The following is a 25,816-nucleotide window of genomic DNA, read 5'->3' on the forward strand; positions in this document are numbered from 1 at the left end:
CAGCCTAGCAAGCGCAGTGTTCGCATACAACACGGCCCGACACGAAGCAACCGGATTAACACCAGCGTACCTAACGTACGGCCGGGAATTACCGATCGAGGGAACAGACCGCCCTCCCACCGAAACGTACCGGGAAAACACCACCAACACAGACCTTCAAACACGAGTCGACACCATAGAGCGATTACACGAAGGTCGAAAAATGGCACGAACTGCGCAGGCACAGGCGACCGAAACACAACGTAAAAACTACAACCGGCACCGACGGAAATGGGCGCCACAAATCGGCGACGCAGTAATGCGACGAGAGCACCCTCTGTCGGCAGCAGCAGACGGCTTCTGCGCGAAACTCGCGCCAAAATTCTCCGGCCCGTATCGCGTCCGCGCAATCCTCGGCCCAACGGTAGTCGTAGTCCAAGCCGGTAGAGGGACACGCCACCGAGCCCACATCCAGGATCTTAAACCGTGCGACCTGGAGGGGGATTTCCGGGAGGAAATATTAAGTCGCGGAGAAGCGAGCGGAGCAGTCAGTCTGCAGCAAGATGCCAAAGCAGAAAGACGTACCACCGGCAGCATGCCGAGCAGCGGCGATTCAGATGAGAAGAGACCCGAACAGCCGGCCAACGGAGGCCCGAATACGCCAGAGGTTAAGGGACGGGACGGTGCAATGGCCGAACCCCGCACACCGGCCAACACCAGCAGGGCCACCGACCAGGCGAGGACCGCCACCGCGGATGAGACCGCCGCGGAGGACAGCAGGCGAATTATCAGCGGTCACGGGAAGACCACCGGGCCCGGGGCAACAGCCCACCAACATTGCAGCGGCCACCCTGGAAAAAAGCGGGACGGAGGCCACAACGTCCGGAGGGCCACCACCAGCGGTGGGGCAGGCAGTAGGCCCCACCAGTCACCACGTGGGGGCAACACTGGCTGTCACCGACACGGACGACACCCTCCGGGAGCTGGAAGAACTTCTAGCCCAATACACGGTAACGGTACCGACACCACCAGCCGTACCCGCACCACCAACCGGGCCAGCTCCACCGACCGGAACACCAGCGCCGCCAACCGGGCCAGGCACACAAACAGCCAGGCCACCGGCCGGACAGCGGCCAAGGACGACAGCCCAGCCGCCAATACCAGGGGTGCGGCCAATCGAAGGCGACCAACCAGAGGGCCGACGACTGCCAGCCTCGGTCATGGAGGACGCGGGCCGACCGCACAGCTTCAACCTCCGCCTGGACCAGCTACCGCCGGGGGAACGCCACCGCCTGCCGATCCCAGGAGGGTGGGTCTACCTCCGACTATCCCGCGGAGGGATATTAAACATGACCTTTAAATGGCCGTCCAACCAGCCTCCCGGACCCACCCCATAGGTCGCACGGGAACCGTAGAGAGTAAGTTGTAAATAGCGATAGTTATAAGTAACCGTAGTTCGTAAGTTATAAATAACCGTAGGTATAAGGTGTAGTTATAAGTAACCGTAGTTCGTAAGTTGTAAATAACCGTAGGTATAAGGTGTAGCTATAAGTCCGTAGATAGTAAGTTGTAAATAGCGCGTAGGATTAAGTAGTACATAAGCCGATAACCGTTAGCGAGTAAGCCGTTAGTAGATAAGCCGATAACCGTTAGCGAGTAAGCCGTTAGTAGATAAGCCGATAACCGTTACCTTGGAAACCGGAAAAAAAAATGTAAATAGTACCGGCGAGGAAGTCTCGCGCCCCGAAGTAGGAGGGGGATGTAACGGGTATATAGAAGGCCCGCGACTTCCCCGCCTAACACCGCGCCTCCCACCGCCCCACTCCCAGCGAGCGCGCCGAGACCGCGGCCGAGCACAGCCTCCCGTCGCGGCCGCGAGGTGGCCGCCGCGACGAGCCGGCTGCTCGCGAGTGGAAATGGGCGGTGGGAAGGATAAATAGGCCGCGAGAAGCAGCAATCGGGGCAGTTGAGGCCAGGCATGCGAGACCGAGAGCTACCGCCGAATAAGCCCTCCGCTGTACCTCCAACCCGACCGTACCCCGTTCCTGCCGTAACCACCGTTTCCGCCGAACACCCTCGTTCCCGTATCCGAGCCTGCACCGTGCAAACGGGCCGGAATCCCTCCCCCGAGGGGCGCAAGCCTACGGGAACTTCATCCGAGCCGGCACCGTGCAAACGGGCCGGAATCCCTCCCCCGAGGGGCGCAAGCCTACGGGAAACTCGTCCGAGCCGGCACCGTGCAAACGGGCCGGAATCCCTCCCCCGAGGGGCGCAAGCCCGCGGGACCGTCCTACAAACCCCTGACCGATTCCCCCGACGCCGAGGCGATACCGCGCCGCCGCGATACCGCGCCGCCGCGCTACCGATCCGCCGCGCTACCGATCCGCCGCGCTACCGACCCGGCGCGATAACACCGCGATACCGCCGCAATCGCGCCACCTGTGTAAAGAGAAAGAATACGGACAATAAACGAATATTTCACCGGAAAACGACTCTACCAGTTATTCCTCCTCGAGGCGCTACCGACCCCTGGCAGCCGGCTGAGTCGGCACTCCCTCCACCCCCGACGGATACCCGTCACAACTCTTCGAGTAATTCCACCAAAATGTACACCACTAGTACAACCTTGCGACGTGTACTTTTATAGACAGGTAAAAAATTTATTAAAAAAAATTCAAAACTGCACATATTTAATTGAACAAAATCGAGAAATTGCAAGCAGAGAAGATGCAATTAAAATACATTCTCTCATTCATAAGCAATTGTCTGCAGTAATTTTTAAACCAATGTTACAATACGCATGGTTCGCCGCTGGACTATCGAACGATAGGGAAATTTTTGAAAATGTAAACCAGGTGTGCTTCCCAATGGAACTATTAAAAAACAAATGTTCATGTGACCAAAGTGTATTTATACGATGTGCAAGGTGTTTCGCTTCATTGTGTTTTGTTTGCTTCTACGACAAATACCACTGCTGTACATAACAACTGTAAGTATTCTACAATAAATATTCTACTTCTGTTAGTAAATAAATACATGTTATTTGTAATTCAAAATGCAATTATATGCGTGAAATTTAATCGTTTGAAATTAATAATATAAATATGCAATGATAATGAAATGAAAAAAAAAAAATGTGTTAGTCGGCAGGATTTGAACCCTGGTCCGCACGCTACCGTCGCGCCACACCGACTCTTGTTGTAGGCTAGAAAAAATACGGCATTACATGGGAAATTATGAAACTTCAATCGTCAATATCTCGAAAAGTATTGGGTATCTGCCACTATAATGGTATATATTCGTAAAGAGGAGAACGAGATCTATAAGTGTGCAAAGTTTCAACCGAATCGGTGACCCGAAGGACATGGCTTCTCCTTGTAAGTTCAATTATTCATTTTCTCGCGGCATCGTCGCTTCCTATCTCGCTACAGTTTGTATCGCGATTTCCGTCACATTTCTTTGTTTGTGCCAGCGGTGGGGCCTAGTCGTGTCGAAAAACATTAAAGTGACTTGCAACAAATTTCGCGTCTCGTGCATATCACCTGCAGTCTTCACCACTTTCCTCAGCGCTCAATTCTGAGTGGTCCCGGCCTCAGGCACTCGAACAATCGTTCAAGCCGAAACAGTAATTTATTGTCACGTGAAAACTTCCTCAAATTTGAGGTTATTTTGCGCCGAATATTTCGTTTCTGCCTAGGGCTTAATTTATTATACGGTTTTCGTGAAACCGACTTCTTCAAAACTCTACGATCCAAAATATATAATAATTTGTTACGTGTATTGGTAACAATACCACGTGGTAATACTTATCTGGCGTCTTCTCTGCTTCTATCCTTCCTTCCTTCGAATCTACTGCTCATCCAGACTTCACTGCTTCAGAGTTAATTCACGAACTTAATAATTAGTAATTAGCTAACAAAGGAATCACTAATCAAACAAGACGGAAACAGTGCGCGTGTCGAAACACTGACACCTACGTCGTGAGAGCTGTTATTTCCTGTCTGGTGTCGCAAAGTGCACTGCCCATGATCGCGTAACGCGCGACACCTAACAGACGCACATTATAAATTAAAAATTATGCATATTGTTTGGGAATCGGCGCCGATATTTAATCTGCGCGCGCTCAAGCGCGGCGCTAATTAGTTCCCGAACACGTCCCTCTCCGCGAATCAGCCCACGGCACACTAGCCAATCGTCGCACTCGCGAGTGACGACATCCGCGAGCGATTGCCGGAATCGGTCTTCTTTTTCCGCGAACCATCGGCGCACAACCACGCTTCTCGAGAACCGATTCCGTCGTTTTTACCAGTTTTTCTATACCGCATTGCGCGTAAATCAAGGGCTCAGCCAAGTGGATCGTACGTGTCCTTTATTTTCGACGGTGTACATTGTGATTAACAAATACAAGAGTGATTAACCAAAGTGCTACATGAAGTCTCGTACAAACTAACCGACCACGTGCTCCCTCCTACCTTTCTTCACGTATCGTATCGTCGCGCACGGAGTTTTCGCCCAAACCCGTTTCCGAACATCCGCCTCGACTTTCCAAGTCTTCCGATAAGGCTGTCCCAGCCACCCATTCCCAAACACATATTATACCTCTAAAAAAAATTAATTAATTAAATTAATTAAATTATTAATGTGTGCATTAATACTTACGCGTATTATTGTGTTCAAAATCGTTGCAACGGTCGTTGTGACCGGTAACTCCGGTAACGCAAAAACCATTTCGGCAATATACAGGGTGAGTCACCTAACGTTTGCACCTCAAATATCTTTGTTGTTTCTAAAGATACGTAAAATATGGTAAGGACAAAGTTGAATGGTACAATGGGGCTGACACGATGCCATAAAAAAATTTTGTTTTTATGTCATTTTTTTAGAGATGTCAAGGTCACCTCGATTTTTTTAAATGGAACCACCCTTTTTTTCAACACCTACAATGATAGTCCCTTTCATTAGGAATTCAGGGACTATATTATTCCAAGGTCATTCAAGGTCAAGGACAGAAAAAACGTATGAAACTAAAATATGGAAGCAGAATACCTGTATTTTATAAAAGTATAATTGAGCCATGATTAGTGAATGTTGCTTCGTCCGTAAACAAGACATTAGAAAAAAATGAATAATTTTGAAGCAATAATTGACAGCTATAGCTCCTAAAATATTAATTTCATTGTCGTAATTAGTCGTGGGATTCTTCCGTTTGTGCTGTCTTGCATGTACACTTCCAGTACTTCGAAACAACCTGTACGTATTAATGAAAGTATGTCTAGAAGGAGTGTTTCGCTCGGGGTACCTTTCTTCATAAAGTAATCGGGCCTGCACTGCATTTTTCTACATTCACAGTAAATCGTGATCACACTTTTCAGTCATTGAATAAGACGGAATCGCATTTGGAAACATACTGATAGTAAATAAGAATGCTGAATAACAATAACATTGAAGGACCTTAGTATGTTTACTTTAACTACGACCATACTATGTTTACTATTTACTACAAGTCTCAACCGTGATAAACGTATTCTGCTTTCATATTCTAAATCTTATACGTTTTCTCTGTCTGTGACCTTGAATGACATTGGAATAATTATTGTCACTGAATTCCTAATGAAAGGGACTATCATTGTAGGTGTTTAAAAAAGGGTGGTTCCATTTAAAAAAGTGAAGGTGACCTTGATATCTCTAGAAAAAAATGACATAAAAACAACATTTTTTTTGCATCGTGTCAGCCCCATTGTACCATTCAACTTTGTCCTTACCACATTTTACGTATCTTTAGAAACAACAAAGATATTTGAGGTGCAAACGTTAGGTGACTCACCCTGTATATAGAGGCCATAAAGTTTTTGCGCTAATTCGCAGATGAGCGGCCTCGGTGCTCAGTTGACAATAGCCAGCTGATCGAGCTCGGCGCCGAGACCGGGTCAACGCACGCAGACGTGAACCTTATGTTTACGTCTGATGGATTACTTGTCGCGTGGGCCATCGTTTCCCATATTCCAAAATATCAAATTCGTTACCCACCGTCCTTGCCTCCTGTGCAGCAGCGGCCGTTAGGGCATTGCCCTCGTGCGCTAACTAACGTTCAACACCGCCAAATCCTTTGTCATTTTCAAAAACCCCACTCCTTATTCCTTCCGCTGTCGGTGGCCACACACAGTATAAATAACCCGCGACAACCCCAGCGCGGGGTCCTTTGGTAAATTCTCTGATCGACTGATCATCGTACTTTACGCGTCTTTTCTTACAATCAACTGATCGCTGTATTTGTCTTTGGTGTTCGTAGGCTTCGCGCATCTTCCGTGCATTCGTGACGACGTCTCGACTCATTGTTAATTCCTTGTACTCAACCACCTTTTATTAATATATTTTACTACATAGTTAGACCTGCATCTCCACGTACATTATCCACATCCATTTTTAGTCACCTCCCTACATCTCTTTCCTTTCGCTTCTGAGTCACGCTGTGCCTCATTCGCCTGACTAGATCCTCAACATATTGTGTTATATCTTTAAGGGCATGCGCGCTGTTGGTGCGGGATAAACAAATGACATTCAGTTTTTAACGACCGCATGCAGTAATGCAGAAAAATGAAAATCGCTACGGTTATTCGTTATCGTGTATTCGATAAAGGTAGACGACCGAAAAGCGAATTTTTAGTTCACGTGTTTTTGTGTCGCTTGGATTTGTAGGCAACATTTGGGCCAATGGAACCGGTAAGTTTCAGTCTCCTCTATCATATAATTAATCTAAAATATTATATATATTACCGGTATATCATTATATTATTTTTCAGTCGCCATCCATTGTGTACTACGAAAATTGTGCAGGCCCTTTTCGGTAAGAATTATTTATTGCTTAATACATTACATACATACTTTAATACATTAACATTAATATGACCGTGTAAATAATCTTTGTTAACACGTTAACCCCTTAACCTACGATTTACTTTCGAGAATTTTGGGCCGAAAACGTAAACAAGCTCGCGCAGCCTTCGAGCCATTCGCACGACTTGTGTAATACGCTGATCGGATCAATCGTAAATATTACGGACATCGTTCGTGGTACGACGGTCGCGGTTTGTAATTTGCCCCACCACAAATAGCACAGACGAAGCTCGTGATGTATTCTTATTATCTCTTCGTATCGTGATCAGTTTCAAGTTATTCTTGGTCACATTCGCACATCGAAATTTATTTTCATAAATTCTAGAGAAGCATCCCCACAAGATGTTTTGAAGAAAAAGATTTCGTGATGAGAGCAGTGAGAATTGTGCTAATAATTTTGCTAACGAAAGTGACAGTAGTGACGATATCTGTTCTGCTCGAAGAAAATGCATACGATTAGTTATTGATGATACTTCTGACGACGATCAACTACCAGAGCCCTGGCTTTACAAAGAAATAAGAAATAGTCCAAAAATCTGGGACTATACGATGACTCCTGGCATAAGAGAGGCAACCTTACGTCAATTTGGAGGAAGTAGAAGAGAATTAGATATATTTAATCTAATATTTGATGACATATTCTGGGAAAATATTGTAACCGAAACTAACCGGTATGCAGATCAAATACGTGCGAATCCACGCAGAACACGAGAAATCGACGACACTTGATTTCCTGTAGATTCTAACGAAATTAAAAGATATTTCGCATTGTCCATAATCATTGCACAGGTAAAAAAAACCAAGAATACAAATGAATTGGTCGAAGAGGGCTGTTATCGAAACGCCGATATTTAGAAAATCAATGCCTTTGAAAAGATATCTGCAAATCACAAGGTGTTTGCATTTCGCAAACAATAATCTGGTTGCCAATACAGATAAATTGAGCAAGATTAAACCTGTGATCAATTTTTTGAACCAAAAAATTAAAGAAGTATGTATAATGAAAGAAGACATTGCTATTGATGAATCGCTCATGAAATTCAAGGGGCGCCTATCTTATAGGCAATTTAACCCATCAAAAAGGGCAACGTTTGGCGTTAAATTTTATAAATTGTGTGAGTCCGATTCAGGCTATTGCTATGAATATAAAATATATACAGGCCGCGATAAAATAAACCGTGATGATAGCGCTTCGGAAAGTGATGTCAAAGAGCTTTCTGAGTCAGTGTTGCACAGGGGTCACACTTTATACATAGATAACTGGTATTCTTCCCCAAAATTTTTATGACATTATCGTTTAATTATAAAACAAATGTAATTGGCACAGTACGTGGAAATAGGAAGCATATGCCAAAAGATTTGTGTAATGTAAAATTAAAAAGGGGGGAATACGCAATAAGAAGCTGCAACCGAATACTCTCTATAAAATGGAAAAACAAGCGAGATGTTTATATTATGTGGGATGAATGGTTCATTGTGCGTGCGTGCGTGCGGGCGACCGGATCATGTTGCGACAGACCGGCGCCGGTATGTTTGGGAAAACTCGAGTGACTGAGAAGGTGTAAACGAAGAGTGTTTAGAACTGAGCGATAGGGAAGTGTATGTTTTTAGTTTTAAGTTATGGATGCGAGAGACAGAGTGCAAGCGAGATGAATGCAAGGGGATGAAAGAATATATAAGGCGTGGAAGTTTGACGAGAGTCGTTCAGTCGCGGTCAGTCGTAGTCGATCAGAAGAAGTATATCACGGTGCGAGCGTTTATCTATTAACGGAAATATACTAAATAATCAGCAAGCGTTATTTGAAATCAATCACCCCATTCCTCGAGAATCCTACAATTATGACGACAAAACATGAAACAGTCGAAATGACTACACAAGGATCCAATCGTACTCCAAAACCAAATCGTATTACAGAGTACAACAAGGGAATGAATGGAATTGATCTCCAAGACCAAATATTAGCATGCTTTCCAATGATGAGAAAATACATGAAAGGATATAAAAAATTTTTTTTATCTGTTTGATATTTGTTCGAGATTCGAACGGTAACGACTTGGTTTAATTTCTGTTCGAAACCAATCTATAAATAGCCCGTTATTGTTCGTGTCTCGTACATGTTGTCTTCGTCGATGCGATCGCTTCTGTTTCGTCCTTCCTTTGTGTCGCTCCTGCTCCGTCCTTCGTTCGTCTCTCTGCTGTCGTTTCCCCAAATTTTAAACTACCCGTTTCTTCTAGATCCACCGATCGCTCCGACGGAGACAACGATTTCTCGTATGTTCATTCTACCGTACGCTCTCAGCGGACTCGCGTCTAGTTCACGCTCTATACTCGCCGATTGAGTTACGTTTTCGCAGCCGCCTCGCACGAGTTCAATCGCGAGTCTCGTTCTTTCACGAACATACGAACGTCCGCTTTCTTCTCGCTTATCGATTAGAGTTCATATAATTGATACTCGGTATTCTGTCAAGAATCTTCTTGCTTCCGCGTCGCGAATCGCCTCTTCTCGCGTGCAAGATCTCCGCTCTTCCGCAGTCAAGATTCTCCGACGCGCCGCGTGCAAGATATCCGTTTTCGTCGTTGTCCTCCGTGTTCGTCCGATCTTCCATGTACCGAGAGTTTTGGCGTTTAATAAATTATCGTTAATCCAGCGCACCTTTTGTGTCTTGCGAAGTCCGTTCGTCTCCTCCCGAACTTCATCCTTCTTTCCGGTGCTCTCATTCCGCGTCCACCGCTGGACGGTCCCGGCACTCGGCAAATCGCCGAACAATATTGGTCTTTTTAATTTGTACATTTTATGCAATAATATAAATAACGGGACAAAACAATGTTACGTTGACTATAGGATCAACATAGCCGAATCACTATTGAAGAATATGCCAAAACCGAATTATAGAGAACGAGGACAATTATCTTCCGGAGATATGCCAGAGAGACTGCACGCGAAGCATTGGGCTCATTTTCCAAAACACATTGACCCAACAGCATCAAAATTAAGACCGTCAAAACCTTGTAGAGTTTGCCAAAAAAATAAAAAACGTAGAGAAACAACGTGGGAGTGTAAGAAATGCAAAGTTCCCTTACATCTACTACTATCCTTACGTTTCGAATTGTATCACACCATTGCAGATTATTAACATTGTATTACTGATTTTTGTATAAATAAACTTTTTGTAGTACTTGCATCTACCACAATTATTGCATCAGGTTGTAATTACTTATCAAATATTCCACAAATATTTTTAATTTTAAGAAGGCGCCGCCGCTAATATTTATATTTGGCCCGATAATCGTACTACGGGCTATGCCCGTAGTTGTAGGTTAAGGGGTTAAACGCCACGCCGGTCCCTAGGGACCGGCGTTAGACTTTCCGCTCAGGCCCGGCCGGTCCGCGGGGACCGGCCGCGAAATTTAGGTTCATATTACACGACCGCGCGTGTCGGTTCTTACGCACTGATGTGAGACTAAATATTTTGCTTAGGCGACATCGGTTTTTGTTCAGTCTAGGCTTGAAAAAAAGCATATAATATTTTAAAAAGTTAATGTAGTTTATTAAAACAGGGTAAACAGAGGTTACCCGTTTTCTTATCATCTGGCAAGAAGTGGGGATTTTGGGAAAACTCAGGATGTGAATACAGAGAAGAGTTTATTGCAATTGGAAAAGGTCAGGCACTTTCCCAAGGCGAGGGTGAGGCTCCTCTCTAAGTGGAGAGGAAGGCCCTCGGTAGAAAACTCCGGTCCTCAAGCCGATATTTCGGCTCGTCCGTCAGCAGTGACGGCCGCGTCTGGGCCTGAACGGAACGGCAAGCAAATCGGGCTAGGCACGTAACGTGTTAAATAATGTTGCATATGCAGCTTGCGAAAGCAAAGCTTTTTCAAGGCCCACTCGCCTCGAATTTTAAGATTCGATGCGAGTAGTGCTGAAAGCTCGCAAGGAAAGGGTCCGACACAAGAAGCCGTCGGGCAGTGCGGCCAGAATTGTAAATCCCTGGGAACAGGAAGAACAATGGTAACCGGGGGCGCAAGTGGAGGGAGGAGTTTTAGTGGGTAAACCCTCGCTATCACATCGCCCCTCTGAAACGGGGGGCGATCGCTTGGGGAGTCCCACACTTTCTCGTGCGTAATAGCATTAAACCTCCCTCCACTCAAAATAACAAAAATAAAAAAGAAGCACCAAACAGCACTTTTCAATGCTCCAAACAGTACTTTTTAGTGCTAATTTTAAATTATATTGTATTATCCTAATTGTAAGAGTTTAAAAATAAATTCAATTTAAATAAAAAAATGAATACACATTAAAAATATTCCGTCATCCCTTTCCATATCCTTCTTTCAATCTTCTTCGAATCCACTTCCTCTCGCACGCCCACTCTTCGCGCTCTTCTCTCTCTCTCTCTCTCTCTCTCTCTCTCTCGCACACTCCTCGTGCTCTCTCTGTCTCGCACGCACACTCTTGCCGCTCTTCTCTCTCTTGCGCGCGCGCACACTCTTCGCCTTCCACAACACGGCGCTTTGTCTTTCACGGCACATTGTGGGGTTTACGCATCACTTTATCTTTATTACGCATCGAAACTTAAATAAAATACCTTTTTCCACCTTACAGGAAGATTTACTTCAATTTTTCCCGATATTTACTGTTAGAACAAGGTTACGTTCGTTCTTAATGCGACGGACCTGCCGTCTATAACGAAGGCTGATCGAAGCCAAAGTTTGGCTCCAATTGCGCATGGGATTTTACATGGAGACTTTGCATGTATTTTGCAATCCATCTGTTTCCGCATTTGACAAGGAATTTGTCGACAAATTTTGGTGACCAAATCATACCAAATGGGGACTAAATTCTGCTTCAAGCAGGGTTTGGTACCAAATGCATAAGTCTTTTGCTCGCAATGTGTGGAGTACACATTCCATTAAATTTGGTTGAGAGGGCATTTGGCTAACTGGGACTAATACATTTATTAAGTAATCATTCCACTTACTAATTTCAATCCTAAATCTAAAGTCAGAACTTTTGTTAAATGTGAAAAGTTGTTTCAATTTACTATGACTTGATTATGAGAAAAAAAATCTTATTTAGATTACCATGGGTAATGCTATAAACTAGATTAATTGTAGTACGTAGAGTTCTTGCATTCCTCCCCTTTCTTCGATTATTTTCTTCATCTTCATTTGATAAATAAAGCGTTTTGTTAAATAAAGTTTATTACAAACTTAACAAATGCCCTGTCACCGGCCGACTTAACTTTAGGTGACTGTTTTACGGGATTCAGTGAATAGTAGCGGTGGATACAGTACAGCGCGATTGTTTGACTCGAATTATTTATTTATTACTCGGATGCCGATTTTGCTGATTCTGCCGCTCTGCTCCGAGGCCCGCTTGCTCGTCACCTCGGTGGTGACGCGATTTTTTGGCCATGGGCCCGTTTTCGGGGGAAGAATCATCCCCATTCGTTGATTTGACTTGAGGGAGGAGGATCTTCTGAAACAGCCCTCACCGGTGGAGGAGGAAGTCACCACCTCAAGTCAATAAGGGAGAGTTTCCAAAATGCGCGATTTATGGGACCCCGGGGCAGCGCGACGAAGGCCTAAGTGGTCCGTTGAAGAAAACCAGAGACACGGAAATTCGAAACCGAACAAACCCGAGTATGCCTCGCGACGGCATAATGGTTCGTATGGCAAGTGCGGCAGAGGATTTACGACCCCTTGGCCGCCGCTTGTAGTTGGCCACAAGGCCCGCTGTGTCCGAATCCGGGACCTTCAAGTACCTCGCGGACGGTACACGGAGTGAGGGCCGCACGGATTGACTTATGGCCACTTTTCCAATGCCATGAGCTCGAACCCTCGAGTGCCTCGCGTGTGGCAACTCGAGAATTAGCATTCTTCGTGGTTAGTCGAAGGACGGACAAAAATCGGAAAAGGGCTTTTGTTACGCATGTGTTTTTAGGGCGAAAGAGCATGCTCCGTGCAGCTGTAACATCCTCGCTTGCGTTACGGCCGGAAATGCGAGGACTCACAGTACTTATGTCTGCAAGGAATCGAACAGTTTATTCAACACTCTCCAACTTTGGGTACACTAAATTTGCTCATTTTCCCTTAACCTGATACGTATACTTTTTAAATATTCCCATAAAACCTTTAAAATTATCTTTAAATTACTAAAGCTATTACTTAATGTTGAAAGTAGCTAATTCTGCTATTCTTGCTTAACTTAAACGTACTGTACTTGAGATATATTTGAGGTATACCTCAAGTGATTATAATCACTACATCATTAATATTAGTATTAGGATTACTGATGCTAAGAAGCTTACAAGCATCCATCAAAATCCTTAAGTCTTCGGCATTCAGGTAACTAAATATTTTTTCAGTACAGTCATGTGATAACTCAGGAAAGTTGTTAAAGAGAAGATGGAAAACTTTATTGCCTTGTTCAAGTAACTCTTTTCTTTCCATACCCTTTCTGAAATGACTTTTGTTCGGCGAATTGCCGAGTGCCGGGACCGTCCAGCGGTGGACGCGGAATGAGAGCACCGGAAAGAAGGATGAAGTTCCGGAGGAGACGAATGGATTTCGCAAGAAACGAAAAATGCACGGAACCAACGGTTATTTATTTTAAAAGACAAAACTCACAGTACACTGACGTACACTGACGCTCGGACAAACACGGAGGAACGGCGATAACGGAAATCTTGCTCGCGGCGCGACGGATGATCTTGACCGCGGAAGAACGGAAATCTTGCACGCGGGACGAGACGATTCGCGACGCGGATGAAAGAAGATTATTGACAGGGTAGAACAATAATGGTAGAAAACTGTGAACAGTCGTACTTGGACTTTCGAATGTACGTGAAGCTCGAGCTTGAATACGTGCGGAGCGGCCGCGAAAACGTAATTGAAGCTAGAGTACAGAGAGCGTGAACGAGACGCGTACGAGCCGAAAGCGTATGGTCGAATGTCGATCAAACGAGAAACCGTTGTCTCCGTCGACGCGATCGGTGGATCTTGAAGAAACAGGTGGTTTGAAATTTGGGGAAACAACAGCAGAGAGACGAACGAAGGACGGAGAAGGAGACACAAAGAAAGGACGAAACAGAAGCGATCGCATCGACGAAGACAACATGTACGAGACCAGAACAATAACGGGCTATTTATAGCTTGGTGTCGAACAGAAATCAGATCAAGTCGTTATGGTTCGAATCTCGAACAACTTTCTATTATGCTAGCGTATATTGGAAATTTTGTTTTATAGTCGTCTGATTTTAAAACCAGCACTATATTTTCATTCCTCATATATGTATATTGCTAATGAGCTTGTACCTTTTGCTAAGATATCATAAAATGAGATATTAGCATTATTAAGGTCGTCCCACACAAGACAGGCAAAATGCCGAAGTTGTTTGGGCGGCCAGATTCAAGAACACGGGTTAGAAATTTGCCGGCCGAAGAATAGTCTTCGTACTAGAAATCTTTCCCGACGTCGTTGGGGCCATAACTTTGAACGTCTTATTGCTTCCAGGTGGTCTTTCGAGAGCACGTCGACACGTTCCCTGCTGTGCATGGCACAAATCCGCGCTGAGGGATTTTCCTAAACCGATTCCGAAAACCGGACGTAGAGTCGAGCGAGCGTACCGCGAGCGTTTTTCACGCGTTCGTAATACCTTGTTATGCGTCGCGAGCCGTCGGCACGGGAGGCTGACCCATTGTTCCACACGGTACTTTGAATCAACTGTACACAAACACACACAACGGATCCTATGAGAATATATCACCTTTTGATACTTTATCTGGGCTTCGAATATCTCATTTAACTCGTCCATACCTCGCCGCTTTCCAGTGCCTGGAGGCACGAATCCATTCCAGCTCGCGAACGTGGAAGCTTCGAGAAATTAGGGTAGTAACCGGCCCTGCGAGACGGTTAGGGATAGTCTCGAGACGCGAAGTAGAGATACGGGTAACAGCGTATGCGAATAGAAAGAATAGGTAGGTAAGAACGGTTACAACATCCTTATATTATACATAAATTACACAATTTTTTTAAGGAAATACTCAAATTAGAAAGGGAATCATTCCATGTGAATTAAATAATTTTTTTGGGACCATGTTTCGAATTTGGATGAAATTGAAATATGTTGTAGTCCGAGAGAAAATGGGAGGGGGGGGGGGATTGAGCCATCATTTTGTAATCTTGGAAATTGTTTAAAGGATACAGACCATCAAAGTTTGCTATTTTGGATGAGTTTTACGAAAACTGCCTCCACGACACATTTTATACCATAGTTATTATTAAAGATAAAAATATTTTCTTTTTTTAATCATCATCGCAAAAGACTGTTCTTTTTAAATAATTTATCATTTTATATTCGAATGTGATTTGTTAATGCAAAAATATTACTAATGTCTTTGTTTTGCAAATTTTACCATCGACTCAAGTGTTAAAAAATTTGAACAAATATGGCCACATTTTACGATTCTTCCTGTTTGAAATTCCGTTTTTTAATTCGGGAAGCCTCAAAATTATTTATCGAACTATTTATTATTTTGTGTCAATTAAGTTGCTGGATATTATATTGAAGTGAGGGTCGACAGCGTCTGTCCTAAAATTAATATTTTCTCGTAGTGAAAAAAAGAGCACGGGGAAGGACATTTACATATTTTACCTAAACTGTTGTTAGGGTGTTGTGCATTCCGAGTGTACAGTAAAGGTTAATGCGATTCATAGTACAAAAGAGATTGGTTTTTCGAAGCCTGCCGGTGAATATCGGTCGATCAGTCGGTGCACTTGCAATTATAGCTACCTGCATCGTCGAACGCCGCGTCCTTCGCCGGTCTTACCTGTCCGCAATTTTTTAATTTTTGCCTTGCTATACGAAAAAATGTATATGGAAAACTCTATGGAGAATTCTTATCCATAATGACCTAAAAATTATTTATGTCCTACATTGTTCGAAATCGAGGGTTCCGAAAGGGAGTACCGTATTTTTATTTTCGTAGGCCTTTCCACTCGTCAAAGTATGGTACGGACGGCACGAATGGTATTAATAAATTGTTGTTTTGTTCTATATCACGTTTAAATTCCTTAAAAGTTCTAGTTTCACACTCGACATCGATAGGAAAAACATCGGTGAAACAGCTTTTTAAATGTAAACAGCATTTAGGAGTCGGGAGAATTCGGGACCGCGCCGAGAGCGCCCGAACCAAACACCACACCAGCGAGCACGGCTCGCCCCGCGCTTCACGCGTACCGCGCCGCGTACCGTATCGAGGAAAACTCCGGTTCCTCGCCGTGACACTCCGGACCACCGCGAACCGTACCGAGACAGGAGGTGCCGACGCCCCGCGAATAAATTAGGTTAAGTTCACTGCGTTCGTTCGATTCGCGTCCGGGGATACCGATGCCCCGCGTATCAGTTAGGCTAAGTTCGCGTCGTTATAATTGCATTCATTCTAGTTGTCCGTACCGGGCGTCCACGCTCACAATTCTGTTTTTCTTTTGTTCTCCTATACCCAGGCCGGTGGAGAAGCAGGTTGCCACCGCGAACCCGTCGCCGGACCGTCCGGGAACCCAGGCGACCGGAGTACATAAATAAAGTATTTTCGTTTCTTTCTCTATAAATTAGCGTTTCTTATTTAGTGACCTTATCCTCCCTCCCCAAAGAACCCTGGCCGCTGAGCCAATCCGGGGAGGGCTCGCACGCCTCGCAGCGCTTCCCGCACGAGGCGTGGACCGTTACAAAGTAGCCCATATACCAAAATTTGTGCTTTTTTCTATATCTACTTTCCCTTAATTTGACTCTATGGCTTGCTAAACCTCAGATATTGTAACTAATTTAAGTATAATATAACATTAACTTAGGTTATGTATAAATATTTCATAGTATTATTGAAAGTTTCAAACTTTTAACTCCACTTTCTGTATTGACGTCTTTTAAATTTTGATCTGGCTCCTTCAGCATTTTTAACAGTTTACTCGCAACATTCTTATGTCCATTAGCTATAGCAACTTGCAATAATGTATTCCCTTGATTATTACGGGCGCTGGTTACAGCTAAAAATTCATCTTGCTTTACTACCCTTAACTTGTTGATAATTTCAACATTACCTTTTTTTGTATCTTCAAACAATTCTTCAACTAATTTCAGGAAGTCAGCAACTTTCTGATCTTTGGAAAGATTAATAGGTGTTTTGCCTTCTTTATTCTCAATGTTGTAAGTTGCACCATGTTTTAATAAAGATTTTACAACTTCTAAGAAGCCATTTTTAGCCGCAACATGAAGTGATGTAGTACCACCAGAAGTTGTTCTAGCATTAATAAAGTCAATTAATTTATCACGACTGATATGTTGTAACAGAACCTCAACAATTTCTCTGTAACCTTTGGAAGTAGCAGTGTGTAATGGTGTATTGCCTTTATTAGTAACTAGAGTGACAGCAGCTCCGTTTTTTAGTAAGATGTTCACAATACCCATCTGCCCATTGCTAACGGCATAATGTAATGGTGTTCTTCCATCAATAACTTTATCATTGGCATCAGCTCCATTTTTTAATAAACGCTGAACAGCTTGTATATTACCTTTACTAGCAGCAATGTTGATATCTTTTTGCAGATGCTGGAGAACCTCTGATGCTTTGCTACCCTCAAGCTTAAATCTAATATTAATTGATTCTATCTTTTTTAAAATATCTACAACACTCGGATGACTTGGTCCAAAAACAGCTTTTCTTTGATCAAAACTTTCTCTGTAGAATTTAAGTGCGCTGATCCATTTGCCTTGAGCAAAAAGTACATTTGCTATGTTGCATTGAGTATTCAAGGTTTCTGGGTGATTTTGTTGTAAAGCTTTTTTCTGGATATTTAAAACCCCTTGAAAAGCTTTCAAGGCTTCATGATATTTATTTTGACTGAAGAGTACCCCAGCAATGTTATGTAACGTTCTCAAAGTATCAGCATGATTAATACCTAAAATTATTTTCTTGTTTTCAAAAACCTCTTTATAGATTTTTAAGGACTCTTCGTATTTACCTTGGTTAGCTAGTACCATTGCTATATTATTTTTGACACTGTTCGAAATCACTGCAGGCGTTACCGAGAATCTCGGTAACGCAAACATCATTTCTCGTGCCATAGTTTTTGCGACCTAATCCGCAGGCGAGCGGCCTCGGTGCGACCGTGTCTCGGCGTTGACAATAGCCAGCTGATCGAGCACGGCGCCGAGACCGGGTGAACGCACTCAGACGTAAACTTTGTGTTTACTTCTAAACGTTTACTTGTCGCGTGAGCCACCGTTCCCATAATCCAAAATATCAAATCCGTCACCCACCGTCCTTGTTTCCTGTGCAGTAGCGGCCGTTAGGGCATTGCCCTCGTGCGCTAGCTAACGTTCGACACTGCCAAATCCTTTGCCATTTTCAAAAACCCCACTCCTTATTCCTTCCGACGCCGGTGGCCACGCATAGTATAAATAACCCGCGATAACCGCGAAACGAGGTCTTTAGACACGCTCGATCGCTCGATCACAGTCTCGCTTTACTTTCGTTTATTCGTGCGCTCCACGACACTTCACTCTCCCAAATCGTGCGCTTCACGATTTGCGCGTTACATCTCCGACTACTATCTATTCTCCGCTTTCTTGTACCTCTGCACTTCACCGCTATCTTGTATACTTTCCGCTTTATTCTTAATACATTATTTAGTATTTCATACAGTCCACTATTATTCTCTACCTGTCTCTATCGCAACCTATACCTCTTTCCTTTCGCTATAGTTCCAAACAGACACTCACAGTGGCTAGATCATGTGTACCTAGTGTTTCTTTCCTCTTTTCAAAAACTGCCCTATTGATATTTAACGCTTCTTCATATTTTCCCTGTCTATCTAATACTAATGCCATGTGAAACTGAGTATTTAAGGTATCTGAATGATTTGACCCTAATATTTCCTTTTGTCTCTGATAGACTTCTTGATAAATATTAAAAGCTTTTTCATCTTTCCCCTGTCTATGCAGCACTAAAGCGATTGTACTTCTTGTACTTAAAGTGTCCTTATCATTTAAACCCAGCATTTCTTTTTGTTTCTGAAAAATCTCTTCAATCATATTTAAAGCTTCTTGGTAAATTCCTTGCTTATATAGCACTTGGGCTATATATGTCTGAATATCTAAAGTACCAGGATTATCTGGTCCTAGTATTTCTTTTCTTCTTTCAAATGCGCTTCTGAAAATACTTAAGGCTCTTTGGTAATTGCCTTGATTCGAGAACACTATAGCTGCATCAATCTGAGCGGATACGCCACTTTGCGATATCTGCTTCAACTGCTCGACCTTTGAAAAGTTACTATGTACTGCAGCAACTACTAACGTTTTGTTCTCCTTATTACGAACACTCATCACTGCTTTTACTGTATCAATATCCTTTATCTTATTTAGGTCATTAATAACTTGAGCATTACGTTCTTTAACTTTTTTAAATGACTCACTAATTAATTTAAATAAGCTAGTTATATCTCTATCTACAGTGAAGTCTGATGGTGTTTTACCGCTGTCAGAAACAGCATTATATACTGCACCATGGGACAGTAAAGCTTTTACAATTTTTAAATGTGAGAACTTAGCAGCATAATGTATAGGAGTACATCTCTTGCTACTAACCACATTGGGATTGGCTTTATTCTGTAATAAAATCTTGACAACTCCGTCATAGCCTTTCCATGCAGCATAATGTAATGACATTCCACTATCAGCATTTCTTGCATTAATAAATGCTCCTGCTCTAATGTCATTCTCAACCTCTGAAGAGCTATTACATTTTACAGACTCAAATAATTTTTCAGTTGATGCTAATAAATTGATAACATCTTTGTTGTTAGTCATTTCTATAGGTCTTCTATAAAGCTTGTCAACAGCATTATAAATTGCGCCATTTTTTAATAAAACTTCAATAACGTCTTTATAACCAAAGTTAGCAGCAATATGCATAGGGGTTAAGCCATTAGTATCTTTAGCATTAACGTCAGCACCTTGTGCTATCAAGTATTTTACAACTTCTAGCTGACCTTTCATTGCAGCATAGTGCAGTACTGTCTGGTTAGCTGTACCAAGCTCATTAACACTTAACCCCTTGCTAAGGAAAAACTTTACAGTGTCTTTGTACCCTTCTCTGGCTGCAATATGTATAGGCTTTGATCCAGAGGCATTTTTAACATTAATATTAGCCCTTTCATCTACTAGACATTTTACCATTTCTAAATTACTTTCTTGTGAAGCAATGTGTAGTATCGTCCAATCATCGTTGCCTTTAGCGTTCATATCTACTTTTTTATATTGCAGTAACATTTTCACCACTTGCAAATGACCATGTGCAACTGCTAATTCTAAAGGTGTTCTGCTCTTATTGTCCTTAACAGTAACTTTTGCTCCATTACTTAATAGGACTTCAACAACATTAACATGGCCCTGTCCTGCAGCTATATGTAGTGGAGTACCTTCAAAATTTACAACGTTAACGTTAGCCCTGCTTGCTATCAAAATTTCAGCAACTTCTTCATGGCCTTCTTGTGCCGCAAGATATAATGGTGTTGTACTATCAATAGTTATAGCATCAACATTGGCTCCCCTTGCTATCAGAGCATTTACTATCTCCTTGTGGCCTCTTTTAGCAGCCAAATGTAATGGTGTAGCATCTTCAGGACCTTTCATATTAATACGGGCCTTGTTTTTTAGCAAAATCTCTATAATATCCCTATAACCATAGAGCACTGCTACTGCTAAAGGTTACCCACTTTCTGCATTAACACTAGCTCCATTTTCTATAAGAACTTCAACGATCTCCTTGTGGTTATGCTTAATAGCAGATAGCAATGGTGTTAGGTTGTTACTCTTAACATTAACATTGGCTCTATTTGCTACAAGAATCCCAACGATTTCCTTATGACCTCCTTCCACAGCTACATGTAATGGTGTACTACCTGCAACATCTTCCACATTATCTTTGGCTTCATTTTTTATTAAAAGGTTCACAATATCTTTGTGACCCCCTACAATAGCCGCATGTAAAGGTGTAATACCATAATTAGCACTAGTATTGACTTCAGCTTTACTTTTAATTAGAAAAGCAATTGCGTCTTTATGTCCACTTAGAGCAGCTACATGCAATGGCGTCATGCCATCATTAGATCTAGCATCAACTTCAGCTTTATTTTTTATTAGAAAAGCAATAGCGTCTTTATGTCCACTTAGAGCAGCTACATGCAATGGCGTCATGCCATCATTAGATCTAGCATCAACTTCAGCTTTATTTTTTATTAGAAGATCAATAATATCTTTGCTACCATTCATTGCAGCTGCATGTAGTGGTGTACTACCCTTAATGTCTTGAGCTCTAACTTCAGCTTTATTTCTTATTAGGAGTTCAATAATATCTTTGTGACCTTTCCGAACAGCTACATGTAATGGTGTTAGATTATTATTGGCTTTATCATTGATTTCTACTCCATTTTTTATTAAAAGCTCAGCAACTGCCTTATGACCACTCTCTGCTGTATAGTGTAATGGTGTAGCATCATTTTTATCTTTAGCGCGAATGTTAACACCATGCTCAAGAAGAGCAACAACTATTTTTAAGTAGCCACTCGGCACTGCAAAATGTAGTGGGGTTATACCTTCCACAGTGACAATATTAGCATTTGCCTTATTTGTCAGTAAAGACTTAACAATTTTCTCATGTCCATCTTTTGCTGCGTAGTGCAAAGGTGTGTTATTATAGGTTTTGTCAACAACATTAACATTAGCTGCATGCTTCAATAAAATATTAGGTATCTTTTCATGACCGTTTTCTATTGCATAGTGTAATGGTGTACAACCATCTATAACTCTGGAGTTAACATCGGCTCCTTTGAGAATTAAAGCATTCACTACTTCTAGGTGGCCATTTAGTGCTGCTGTATGTAATGGCATTCCCTCCTTATCGTTTCTTGCATTAACATTTGCCCCATTTTTCAGTAAAAAATTCACTAGCCCTAGATAACCACTTTCTGCAGCTATATGTAGTGACGTAAAGCCATCCATAGTCTCGTTGATGTCAACATTCGCTTCTTTTTCCAGCATAATCTTAGCAACATCAATGTGATTGTTTTTTATTGCATAGTGTAAAGGTGAATAACCAGCTATATCTTTGGTATTAGTATTAGCATTATTTTTTAGTAGAATTTCAACAGCATCTTTGTGACCGTTTTCAGCTGCAATATGTAGTGATGTTTTTCCACTATTATCTAGATCATCAACATATACACCTGTTTCTCCTATAAAAAATTCCACAATATTTTTCCTTCCATGTGCAGCAGCAATATGAAGTGGACTTTGACCATGTACATCTTTAATATTGACACCTAACTTTTGATCAATGATAAATTTTATAACCTCGAGACCAGGTCCATGAACACCAAAATGTAATGTGGTCGATGAGTTAATACTTCTAGCATTGATATCTGCTCCTTTTCTGAGATAACTCTTTAAGTCTTCAAGATTTCCTTCTTCCAACGCAGCAAACATTTCTTCCTGATTAGTAATAGTGATAAGGTTTTGATCGTATTTATCTTTCAACTTGGAAGGATCATCTCTTACCGACTTGCCAATTTTTCTCTTATTTTTTATTACATTTTCTGAAATAAGTTTTTTAGCGTTCAAGATAACTGCTATCGAGGGATCAGATAACAATACATCAACTAAGGTATATCGTGTGCTAAGTGATTACGCAAACATTTTCCAGTTAATAAAGGAGTGTTATCATCTAAAAAAAGTAGATTGTTTTCTAGATGCTTCTCTGATCTACCTAAGATTGACATTATATCCAGAACAAGCATTTCTACTACTGCTTGCAACTTTTTATTCCTCTTGTAGGAAGGGAGCTTTTCAATTAACTTGCCACTTAATGCGTTATTCCTCAAAATACTTTTCAGTTCAGATAACTTCAGTTCAAGCTGGTTATTATATTTTTCTTCTGTTATATTATAAGCTTTCCTTTGTTGATATATAGGAATAAACGAACCTTTCTCATTTAACTTGTCTCTTAATTCCTCAATCCATTTAAGGTCACCTGTTCCAAGTTCAGCAATGTAAAAAATCTCACAAGTCAATCTATTTACTTTACCAAGGTTGTCATCCTGTATTCTTGACCTAGCACTATGAAAAATTTTCATTGATAGTTTGGCAATTTCTTTAAGATTGTGAGACTCTATTTGGGAACGAATATTCTCTAGTGTTTTATTAGCAAAGAATTTCATTCCCCTAATAACATTATGGTCAATATTATTGTCGTTCAAACCAACACCTAAGATCTTTAATGATATAAACCCCGTAACATAATCAGTTCCGATATTTTTTGATTTAGTTTTTGCAAAATTGATTATGTCATCAATTTTATTAAACAGCTCCTTTTCATAATATGTCTTGTCAGTTATATTATTGCTTAATTCTTTAATGAGTTTTTCAAGCTTATCATGTTCCATCAGTTTAAAACTCTCTGTAATCGTTTCATCTAATTCAACGTTACTAAATATTCCAACAACTTCTTTTATCTCATCTAAGCTTTCACTACTGGTAATTTTTTTTAGCAATACTCTGATCATTTTAATCTTGTTGTTGTAAAGAATGTCAGAAATTACATTATCGATTCTTTTAGTATCATTTTGAACACCAATAAAAAAGCTAACATCTGTATTTTCCTCAATCTCTGTTCTCTTAGAGAGCGAGTAAGCATGTGATAGTGAATTACGTAAATCTATAATGACTTCTCTTGTGTTGCTTGGTAATGATAGTAGAAGAAGCTCGCTTGTAGTGCTAGATAACTTAGGAGATTCTAGAGTGTTTTTTAAATATTCACCAATAACTTGTAAAACCCTTGTAATAATTAACTGTCCTTCCCTTTGTTTAGGATCAGCTGATAACGCCAACTTTATATAATCACTTATTTTCTCTAAAGAATGAATATCCCTCATTTGTTGATAATCGCTATACAACTCTCCAAATTGAGGATAATTACTAACGACCTCTGCAACAACACTCTCACGCTTTAACTTTGGTAGATCAGCAAATTTACCAATGTGCACACCTTCTATAGTATCTTTTTCTTCTTTAAGTTCCTTTGCAAAATTTTCTAAGTGGTTTAGTATTTTACTTTTATTCAATGTGGCATTATAGAATAGATTAATTTCCTGTCGTTTTATGTGAGAAGAAACAAAACTGATCAAACAAAATTCCATTTCTTCCCAAGGCAGTCTATCGTAGGTTGATTTCAACTGCCGTTTTAATATATGAATATTTTGTGCAATAAATTTTGCTATGAATAAAAACTTTTCATCTACTTTCTCTGTGTTTGAGTACTCTGCCTTTAACAAGCTAATATTTTGAAGTACTAACTCAATCCGCTCTCTTATGTTATTAAGATGACTCTTCACATTCTGATCTTGTCCAGAAGTACTAGAGAAGAAACGGAGGTTTATTAACTTATTTTCAACAAAAATTTCTATCGCTTCTGACAATGGTACATTCTTTAGTTTTAATTCCTCATAAGCTCGTGAAAGAATTTCATCTAATTCCCTGAAATGAACAGCAAAATAATTGCCTGGCCATTTATTAATGAGTGTATCAAGAAGTTCAACATTGCCTGAACGTATAGCATAATAAAATGCATTATGGCATGTTTCATCCACATCATCTGGTAATATAGTAGTTGCTCTGATGCCAATAGATAAATTACTTAGAATTTGACTATTACTGCCAAGTAGGTACTCTAAAATCATTACCTTATTATGTTTACAAGCTAAGATAACTAAGTTAGTACTCTTAACAGGGTTGTTAGGATTATCATAATAATCTCTCAAAGTTACTTGATCTTCTGCATCACTTATGTAATCAATGAAGTTGCTTAATTTTGTTAAGCTATCGACATTACCATCTGATATCGCCTCTTCGAGTTCAGTTAAAACCAGGAGATAAAGTTCTTCAGCTTTTGCCTTTATGCAGTAGAGCTTTTTATATTCTCTAATAAAATCCTCTTTTGATGTGTAAGAACGTGATAGAAACTGTTTATCTTCTTCATAAAAACTGGCTTGTTGTTTAGATACATGCATAAACCCACTCTGGAATAATTAAAAAAAAAATTAAAATACCATCTTTTGTTAATGAAATATTTTCGAGAGAAACATTTACTAGTCGTGCAATTTCAGGACGAAAAACCCTAACAACATTTGGTTTTGGGTGTGGAAAATGTGTTGGTTGTTTAAATTTTTAGTAACACCTACTAATAATAACTTGTTTGAAAACAACAAAGAGAAGTGATTATCAACTTACATAAAAAAGTACTAAATTTAGTGTTTTAAGCATTATAGCAATCTGTCATGTATCACCTCTCTGGAACCATCCGACTAATTGTTGTCCATAAAAAACCCTAGTACTGATAAAAAATGTATTTATTCTAATCTTACACGTTTGGTATTGTTACTTATAGAAGTTTCATAAAGTCTTGTACCCGGTTCTACGAGATTATTTAAGTAACTTAAAGATTGAAAAGTACGTTTATTGGAATCTTCAAACGCTACTATAAAGTTTAACAAGTTGTCATTAGATAGATATTCAGTTGTATTATGTGTAGAATCATGATACAGAATAATTTTTTTTTTCTTTGACATCTTGATCTGCCATATCTAATTTAGTATAAAATTGTATCTTACTTAACTTATTTAATAAATCTGCTCTATCTAAAAAAGGTTGTAGGTATGGGGCCTACCATCCAGGTAAAAGAACTAGGCACGTGTATGTTGGCAAGACGAACTTTATTTGTATCTGCACGTGGCGGCAGTGTTGCGTCGCCGTGTGGTGGGATGGGGACTTTTGGTGTGGGTTCGGGTGCCCGTGGAGCGCTGAAGCGCTCTGCTCGTGGAGGTTCACAAATAAC

At 41.2% G+C, this 25,816-nt stretch overlaps 2 protein-coding genes across 2 annotated transcripts; both read right to left on the reverse strand.

Annotated features, from left to right (window-relative positions):
* Window positions 1-16,722: 16,722 nt before the first annotated feature.
* Window positions 16,723-20,683, reverse strand: LOC143364944 (uncharacterized). The gene is made up of 2 exons (XM_076804992.1): window positions 18,672-20,683; window positions 16,723-17,828 (listed from the first exon to the last, which is right to left on the reverse strand). The coding sequence occupies exons 1-2, from the start codon at window positions 20,560-20,562 to the stop codon at window positions 16,741-16,743; spliced, it is 2,979 nt and encodes a 992-aa protein (XP_076661107.1). The 5' UTR covers window positions 20,563-20,683; the 3' UTR covers window positions 16,723-16,740.
* Window positions 20,638-24,951, reverse strand: LOC143364945 (uncharacterized). The gene is made up of 2 exons (XM_076804993.1): window positions 24,815-24,951; window positions 20,638-22,523 (listed from the first exon to the last, which is right to left on the reverse strand). The coding sequence occupies exon 2, from the start codon at window positions 22,411-22,413 to the stop codon at window positions 20,638-20,640; it is 1,776 nt and encodes a 591-aa protein (XP_076661108.1). The 5' UTR covers window positions 22,414-22,523; window positions 24,815-24,951.
* Window positions 24,952-25,816: the final 865 nt, after the last annotated feature.

The sequence above is a fragment of the Halictus rubicundus genome, unplaced genomic scaffold (genome assembly GCF_050948215.1).
Source record: "Halictus rubicundus isolate RS-2024b unplaced genomic scaffold, iyHalRubi1_principal scaffold1164, whole genome shotgun sequence".
Taxonomy (NCBI): Eukaryota; Metazoa; Arthropoda; class Insecta; order Hymenoptera; family Halictidae; genus Halictus; species Halictus rubicundus.

Coding starts and splice junctions, on each gene's coding strand:
- LOC143364944 (XM_076804992.1), bottom strand. CDS start 20,562: ATGAAAGGTCCTGAAGATGCTACACCATTACATTTGGCTGCTAAAAGA. Junction 17,829..18,671: donor AAAGAGGAAAGAAACACTAG/GTACACATGATC, acceptor AAATAATTTTAG/GTATTAATCATGCTGATACT.
- LOC143364945 (XM_076804993.1), bottom strand. CDS start 22,413: ATGTTTGCTGCGTTGGAAGAAGGAAATCTTGAAGACTTAAAGAGTTAT.